General features: G+C 26.9%; 1 protein-coding gene and 1 long non-coding RNA gene across 2 annotated transcripts; one reads left to right on the top strand and one right to left on the bottom strand.

Annotated features, from left to right (window-relative positions):
* Window positions 1-236: 236 nt before the first annotated feature.
* LOC124837581 (uncharacterized) lies at window positions 237-1,935 on the top strand. Its single transcript, XM_047312994.2, has 3 exons — window positions 237-397; window positions 495-613; window positions 1,652-1,935. The coding sequence occupies exons 1-3, from the start codon at window positions 304-306 to the stop codon at window positions 1,772-1,774; spliced, it is 336 nt and encodes a 111-aa protein (XP_047168950.2). The 5' UTR covers window positions 237-303; the 3' UTR covers window positions 1,775-1,935.
* Window positions 1,936-6,322: 4,387 nt separating this feature from the next.
* On the bottom strand, window positions 6,323-6,811 carry LOC148205747 (uncharacterized). Its single transcript, XR_015785970.1, has 2 exons — window positions 6,699-6,811; window positions 6,323-6,591 (listed from the first exon to the last, which is right to left on the bottom strand). It is a non-coding gene; the product is annotated as an uncharacterized LOC148205747 (long non-coding RNA).
* Window positions 6,812-8,794: the final 1,983 nt, after the last annotated feature.

Genomic DNA, 8,794 nt, shown 5'->3' with positions numbered 1-8,794 from the left:
CTTTAAAATTCGTTCAATGCTAATTTTAAACATCTTAGATAAAATTAAAACAAGATAAAAATAAATAAATAAATAAATTGTACAACTACATATTATTAAAAAAAGTATATTAATTTTAACCTTGATATATAACATATAAAAAAGATTAAAATAATTTAATTTTATCTCAATAAAAAATGGGAGGCTATTACATTGTTGCCCTTGATTTTTAGAGTAATTTTAGAATATAAGGGTTTTTAATAATGGGGGAAACGCAGCTGCAATAGAGGATCTTCCTTCGGAGAAATAATTGGGTTGGGGGCAATGACGTCCTCGGAGGAGAAGGAAGCTTCAAGCTCCACTCCTAATCGCAAAGTATCGTGCACTGCTAACTTCGACGCGCTCTGGTTCTGCTACTGTAATACCTATTTTCCCCAAAACCTAAATAAATCTTCATGTCTTTTTCAATTGGGTCGTCCAATTTGTCGTAAAGTTTGTGTCTTTGATGTTTGCAGCGCCGGTTCATCAAATGCAGCAGTATTACAGGCTTGGCGTTCTTGACAATTGTTCCCGCCAATGGAAAGCCATGGTTGATTGCTTAATGCTCAAGACCAAACCCTCATCTGAAGTCCAGGTTGCCCCCTACTTCTTCCTCATTATTTGATTTTTTCCAATTGTGTTTATATTCTGAGAAACTCTTTAGGTGTTAGATTGATGTCCTTTTTTTTTTCTGTCGTGCTTCATCCACTTGTGAATCTGATCTTCGACGGTCTTTTTGGCTGTGTTATGGGCTTTTGAAGAGGGTGGATGGTTTTTGAGAATTTATCCTCTAAGTTTAGTTGAATGTAAGTGAAAAAGAAAGGAAGATAAACTCCTTTTAAAATGAGCATGTAACGTTATACCTAACCTTAAATTCAGAGAGTTAAGATATAATGCATTTCAATTTCAATTTGAAACATACACGGATCATATATCATATTATTCTGTAGTATTCTTGTCCTATAATGTTATGACTAAACCACCACATTATGTGTTCACGAGATTGTAAGCAGCTAAACACAATGCTCCCTAAAGTGCTTAATGACAGTATAAAAATGTAGTTAGAAAGGACTTAACGTGATTTTTGTCGAGTTAGAAACTTAGGTCATCAACGCTTACAATCTCATTTACCAATATTAAGGGTGCATTGCTTTTTAATTGAACTTCTCCAACTTGTTAGGCACAGCCACCTTTTTTTTGTGCTGGAAAAATGATGTAGAACAGTGCTGCGCAAATATCAGGGCTAAGCATAGTCTTGAATAGGCCTAATGTTCTTTGTTGTAGTGAGATTAAGACTTAAGAGGAGTCTGAATTCTTATGGTTTGGTACTTCTGTACATGTGCATTTGAAATTTGGTTGTATGCTATTTCACTTTTGCGAGTACAGGGTTAAGGAACCTGCGCTACCAACTCTGTCTGATTTATCATCAAAGAAAACGGTTTGTCTTCATTGTTACTATTGTTTTTCTAATCGATGGCGATTTGCACTTGAATGAATGATGAACAACAAAGCACCTTGAAATAAACAAGAATTTTAGTTGTAATTTTTTTAATAATGATTGGTTTAATTGTTCTGCCATGACAGTTTATCTGGCTTTTTCCTTTGGGTAACACATTATAACTCCTGGGTGCAGGAAATTCTGGAAACTCAAGAGAAATCAAAGTCAAAGTCACACATCTGGACTTTTCGGACACCAGAAGAAGCTTCTTACTACTGGAAAGAACTTTATGGTCATTTAGACGACGAGCCTGAATGATGAAAGTAAAATTGTGCAATTAAATGTTATTTAGTACCTTCTGATTTTGCCAAATGTCATGATTAGGATGAGACAATTAGAGATCAAAGGACCATGAAAGAATACAAATTACTGACCAAGTCAATTATTCTCGAAACTAATCATTATTAATATTCTTATAACTTTTGCCCAATGTGCTTCACCATAAATGGTAAAATTTTGGAATAAAAAATTAGAGACATTTGACAGTTTCAGCACAACAATATTTTTACCAAACTTTTAGGGTGTACAAAAAATTTGACTTCAGCATTTGTAAACAATAATTATTCTTGTTATCTTCTTCAAGGAGTGCATTAAATAGGTTCATGAAGAACAGAAGTAGTTGTTACAATCCTTTTTTTGGTTGTTGAGTAACTTTGAACTCATCTTGAATGTTTTCTTCTTTTATCTATCAAGCTTTGACAGTGGGGAAACATTAAATACACTTCATGCATCATTGATTGAAATTTTCTTTTTTACTCAACTTTCTTGATAGGCAATAATTTTTATCTCCTTTGTTGTATAGCTTTTTATTTAAAAGGGTGATATAAATATATGTACTATGCATATAGCTAAGCAAGAGATATGCGTGTGTCGATATAGTTGGTGGAAATCCAACTTTAGCTTGATTTATAAGAAATATTCACACAAATCTCTTTGGTGATAGATGGTGAAGACATTTCTTACGTCACAAAATTTCGTCCTAAGAATATTCTTTATGTTCTCTTAGTATTTATTTGTACTTGTCATATTATCATCATCAATCACTTATTGAATGAAGTGGACAGATTTGCATGGTGTTTAATTGTTTGTCAAATGAAGCATTTGCACTCATGATATGTACATCTATCAGACACTTTTTTTTTTATATTTTAATATTTTTTGTATTTAAGCACTTATAAAAACTATAGGGTGATGGACTTTTGCTTTAAATAAAACATGTTCTTTCAGAATCTAATACTTGACACATTCTAAGCATTTTACAAACATCATCTTCATAGGTCAAAAGGTGAATTCAATGCAGAAAATTGTGCATAGATGTCATGTTTTAATATATGGAAGAACTCTCCCTAAATTTCTCACCAATGTCTTAATCTGAATAATTTATATCATCATTGAATTTTAAGATATTTTTCATATGAAATATCAATATTCGAAATTAACACAAGTGAAATAAACATACACACAAAAATGTTATAATCCATTGGACGGAGTAAGAAAATAACATGCAAGTAGAAACTCTTTGGAAGAAAGACAGTAACAAAATTCAAAGGGAAAGAAAGAAGAAGAAAAGAATGGGCCTTGGTTCATCTTCACACATTATCACTAATAATAACAAAATTTTTGTCCTTCAAAATTTTCTTATAAGAAAAAAAGATGAGGATAGGATTAATGTATTTTTTTTTCTTCTATCTCCTAGATATATAATCATTACTTTTGATATCCGAAAATACTTTAACATACCGGTATTTCTACCATAGTTGTTTCACATGATAATCAACAATATTAATTAGTTTAACTTGAAATTTTCCTTGACTCGAATAACATTTGGCTTAGAATATGCTAAGGGTCAACTATATATTCCAAATGTGTTACATTAAAAATGTATTGTATATGAACAAGTTATCCTCGAACTTGGAAATAACTGTCATTAGTCGGAACTTAGAAATAACTTTTGAGATTAACAAGTAATTGGATCATGTGGTCCAGACTCATTCAGGTAAGAATCCATAAATAATAATATAAAGGGTGTTGCTCCCTCCACCACCCCATGTGCTTCTGCACCTCCCTACTATTTTCTTTTATTCCAAAAATACTCTACACCTCCTCACTATTTTCTTTTATTCCAAAAATACCCTATACCTCCCTAATATTCTCAACAATTTTTTCTCTCTGCATTAATGGAGCATTCATATGAATTAGATTTAAACTTGATATATTGCAAAATATAAAATTTAGAGGAAACTTCAATATTAGTGCTTCTACCACTTCCATTTTATAAACTTAAAAGTTAGATGCAAATACAAAATAATAAACATAATAATATTAATAGTAAATAATATATTATTATTATTATATACTAACTTTATAATGACGAAAGAATTAAATAAATTCTAAATTTTTAACAAATAATTTTTATTTTATATTTTAAGTATTTAATAATATTTTTATATTATTTATCTAATAAATTAAATACTTTGTTCAAGTTATTTGAGTCAAACATGTCGGTAAGTTAAAACATAATATAATGTTAAAAATTATAGATATTAAATGTAAAAAAAACACACATATATATAAACATTTTTCTAGAAATTTAGAACAAAATTTTACCATTTATTAAGTAAATTGAAGAAAAAAAAATATATTAAACAGTGAAAATAAGATTGAATCAAACTTATTTAAAGGAAAGTGTAAATAAAATTTTGCAATATATCACAAGTTTAAATTGAGCATGTAAATGCTTCATTAATGTGGAGAGAGAAAGAGAAAGATTGTTGAATATAGTGGGGAGGTGTAGGGTATTTTTGGAATAAAAGAAAATAGTTAGGAGGTGTAGAGTATTTTTGGAATAAAAAAAATAGTGAGGAAGTGCAAAAACACTTGGGATGGTGGAAGGACCCTAATATAAATAACACATTGTACTAGTTATGTTAATTAAGTTCATTAATTACAACATTTGTTATTTGTTGGTGTATTTGATTGACTTGTCTGCCTACATAACTTTTACTTGATATAAAGAATTACTACTTCGAAAAAAGAAAAAAAGACGAGTACTCCAAAAAAAGAACGAATACCTTTAAAGTATAAAACTTAAAGTGCTCACAACAATTTATTTGACCATGTAAGAAAAAAATATTTGATGGGTCCAAAGAACTTAAGTGTCAACTTTCCTAATTTGATACCTCCTTCCAATACCATTGTAAAGTGAAAGTCTAAGAAACACACGATCTCTAAGGATATTCAATGTTGATATGCACAAGACTTTTGTTAGCTGAAAGGGGTTTTCATTTTTCTCGTATTAACATGTCCTTCTTATAGGTCTATTGTAATAAGTATGATCCAATTAGTAGGTTTTTCCTCTTCCAATACCGTGTAAAGGTGTTCACGTAAAACATCATAACACGTCATTCCAATATTGGCTCAGTAACTCTATTAGAGACCAAATTTCATTTTAATTGTCCAAGCGATGGAACATACAAATTCTCTAATAATTAATTATTTTTTAAAGATTTTTCATCTCTATATGGGTTAAATTATTGAATTCTAAACTTTGTAAACAAAAAGATAACAATTTTATAAAAATATTATTTTTAATAATTAGCTTGTTGACTTTTTTCACTCTAATTTTTTAATTCTCTCTTACTTTTTTTTTTTTACTTAGCTTTTAGTATTTAGTAGGTCTTGAGCTATCTTCTATTGTTTCTTTATTTTTCTTCTCTTTCCCTTTTCCATATCTTTCTTTTGTTCTACTTTTTTTTCTTTTGTCCCTTATTTTCTACCATTGTTAAAATAAATCTAAACACACAACCCAATGAGTTTAAACTAGGCTAAAGATGAAATAAATTTTACAATAAATCACAAAATTATACCCAATGCAAATCTCTCTATTTGGATAAGCTTAATCACCAATTCACCGAAAAATAAGAGAAATTCACCCAGTTATAAAGATAATCTTAAATTAAATTTCAATTCTTTAATTAGTTATATATACATATATATATATATATATATATATATATATATATATATATATATATACGAAAAATTGGAAAACTTAAAATTAATGAAAAAATAATAATGTTAAAACTTGGAAATTTTGGAGTTGACGAGAAATTTAGTAAATTAGTATATATTTTTATTATTTAATTCATTATGTATTAAGTATTACGTTAAATCTTTAATATTTAATTATGATTTTATTATTTTTATATATTATGTTTCATTAAATATACAAAAAGGTTAAAAGTAGAATTTTTAATTGGTTTATGCAAAGCAATAAGCTATTGATTTTGATTGTCGAACCAAAATTGTAAAAAATATGTAGTTTAACACGCTGACTTGATAACTTAAAAGGTCGGACCTTGAAAATTATAGAATAAATAAAGCCAAGACAATTTAATCTGACCCAACATAGTTGAATTTTAGAAAAAGTATCAAATAAAAAGTGATTAAATTTAAAGAAACGATTATTTAAAGAGTAAACTTGATAAAGTAATTATTTTAATTTAAAAAATTATATAAGAGATAAAATTAAAAAAAAACAAAAATAAAAAATCCATTGATTTATTTATATACAAGATGTTATAAATAAAGGAAATCTATGTTATATAAAGAAAAAGAGTACTGTTAGATTGACTAGCATTCTTTAATCTTTGTTATAAAGTGATAGAAATTAATATTTAATTTTTAAATATAATTATATTATTTCCTTAGACTAAAGATTCAATCCAACAATTTAATTGATATTTGGTAATAATATATGATGAAATTAGCAGTAACAGTTAAGATGTGAGAAAGAGGGAGAAATGATTAATAGTGAAAATGTATTCCATTAATTATGAAATGAAAAGTATATATGTGTATTTCATCTGACACATTTATTAATGAAAGATGATTAATGATGGAATTAAGCTAATCACAAATGCACATGCAGCGGCGAGGGATGATGCCTTGACATTCGCCGCCGGGATGACCTTCACTCGCACATTGCATATTGCAGTTGTCACTCTGAAAGCACGCTCCTTTGAAATGTGCACTTGGTGTATAACAATCTGCCTCTGCTCTCTCCACACATACATCTGATTTATTAACACGATATTAATATTATTATTATTATTTAAGATAAATCACCAAAAATATATCCAATGATTAAACCTTATAATTATACCATAATATATATACTTACCAGCAGTTAATACGAGGAGGAAAAAGAACATAATTCCTAGGGTTTTTCTCTCCATTGCAACGCAAATTGTTGAAATTCTCGCTAATTCAAAGTTTAGAGTATCTTTGTCTTTGTAGCTATTTCTCTAAAGCTGCTTCTTTATATATAATATGAGAGTTTGGCTCATGCAGAGGTTGTTTAATGCAATGGGGCTACGTATGTTCAGAAGGTAACTGGAGAGAAAAATCATCACTCCCACATTAATGTATAATATGTTTCTTAATTGATATAATAAATTACTCCTTCCGTCTCTATTTAATTTAATGTAATAACCTTTTAATAATAGTATTATTCGTTAATTGAAAGTCACAAAGATTACTTAAGAATTATTTATTGACTAAATATCATTTGTGGTTTACGATAAGTTTTTAAAGTAAAAACCATTGATAATTAAATGTAATTTAAGTTTTTAATAAATTTTAAATTAAACATGATTTATTAATAAAATGTCACTTACTATTTGTGATCTTTTTTAAATTAAAAATTAATTATTAATTAAACGTCACTTAATATTTATGATAATTTTAAATAAATATTAATTATATTTATTACTTAAAATTTACCATAATATACCAAATATATATATATATATATATATATAGAGAGAGAGATATATATATATATAGATAAATAGATTTATTTATTATAGATATGATTATTGAACCTATAATTTTACTTTTTTAAACAAAACAAAACATTTTCACTAGAAGAATTAACTTTTTAACAATTTAGTTAATATAAAATATAATTATACACATAAAAAGATCAAACTACTCTATTTTAGATCAAATATGCATCAAACATCTTTTAGAAAGATATGTTTAACATTTCTCGTCAAAGTCTAACCATTTACACATAAATACTTTATATATCTACAAATATCATCTTCATAGGTGTGAAAAGGTGAATGCATTGTACAAAAGTTGTACATCGATGTCATGGTCTAATGTGTTTGACAATTTTCCCTCAATTTTTCACCGCTTGATATCTTATTATATATATGATTTAGACCGTCACTGAAAAAATTTTCTCCTTTAGGTTTTGTGTTCAATAATTTAAATAAATAATTATATAATTGTATAGATGTTACATTTTAATTTCATGAGTTATAGTGGATATGTTAATAAATTTTTCTCACTTCTTACCATCAATATTAAATATTCAATGAAAAAGTTGACCGAATTGTAAAAACATGATAAGATTATATTAGGTTCTATTATAGGATACTAGCTATTCTTTTAGGTTAGGACGAGGTTTACTTCTAGGTTATAGGAAGGTTTACATTGTTGAAAAAAAAAAGTTTTTGGACTTTTTGCTTCAAGAAAGTTAATTTTGATGATGATAAGTATAAAAATGAAATAGAAGTAAAAAGTAAATTAAAATATCTAAATTTCTTTTATAATATGTTGAATATCTTAAGTTTAGTTTGTAATATGTTGTAATATCTTAAGTTTAGTTTTAGTATGTAACAACATAATCTCATTTAAAAAGAAAACTACTTTTTTCTAAAATACAAGTTTGGAGTCATAATTTGTTATAACCGGTAAAAAATACTAACTATAAAGAACAATAAAGATTGACAATGCTCCTAGGTATTCTCTAAAAAAATCAAGATTAGGTAGTTTTTTAAAAAGATTATTTGTTTAAAAATGTTGATGTTTTTTAGTTTTCAAAGATTTTGTATTTTTTGGTATTTCTTTTACATAGTACTGATATATTTAAAACATTATTTAATCATTTTGAAAAAAAAAAAGAAGGATATCACGCTTATCTCCACCTTTTAAAATGTAAAAAAGAAAACTTTCTTTTTCTTATTTTCTAAACGTATTTCTTTCAAAATTTTAATTTCTAAGAATTTTAGAATTATTTTTAGTATTTATTTGAATTATTTAAAAATGAGTGTACATAATGTGAGTGGTCACCACAATAATTTTTTTTTTGAAATTGTTTATTTAACTTTTTTATATTTTTTGAAGAAAAAAATTGAAAATGGGTGTCATAACATACAAGATCGAACCAACACCAAAATAAATAAGGAAAAAAAATATTCTTTTTAT

Source organism: Vigna umbellata, chromosome 1 (genome assembly GCF_029865625.1).
Source record: "Vigna umbellata cultivar VRB3 chromosome 1, Vumbellata_1.0, whole genome shotgun sequence".
Lineage (NCBI taxonomy): Eukaryota > Viridiplantae > Streptophyta > Magnoliopsida > Fabales > Fabaceae > Vigna > Vigna umbellata.
The sequence above is the reverse complement of the archived record's forward strand: the minus strand, read 5'-3'. Positions and strand labels throughout refer to the sequence as shown.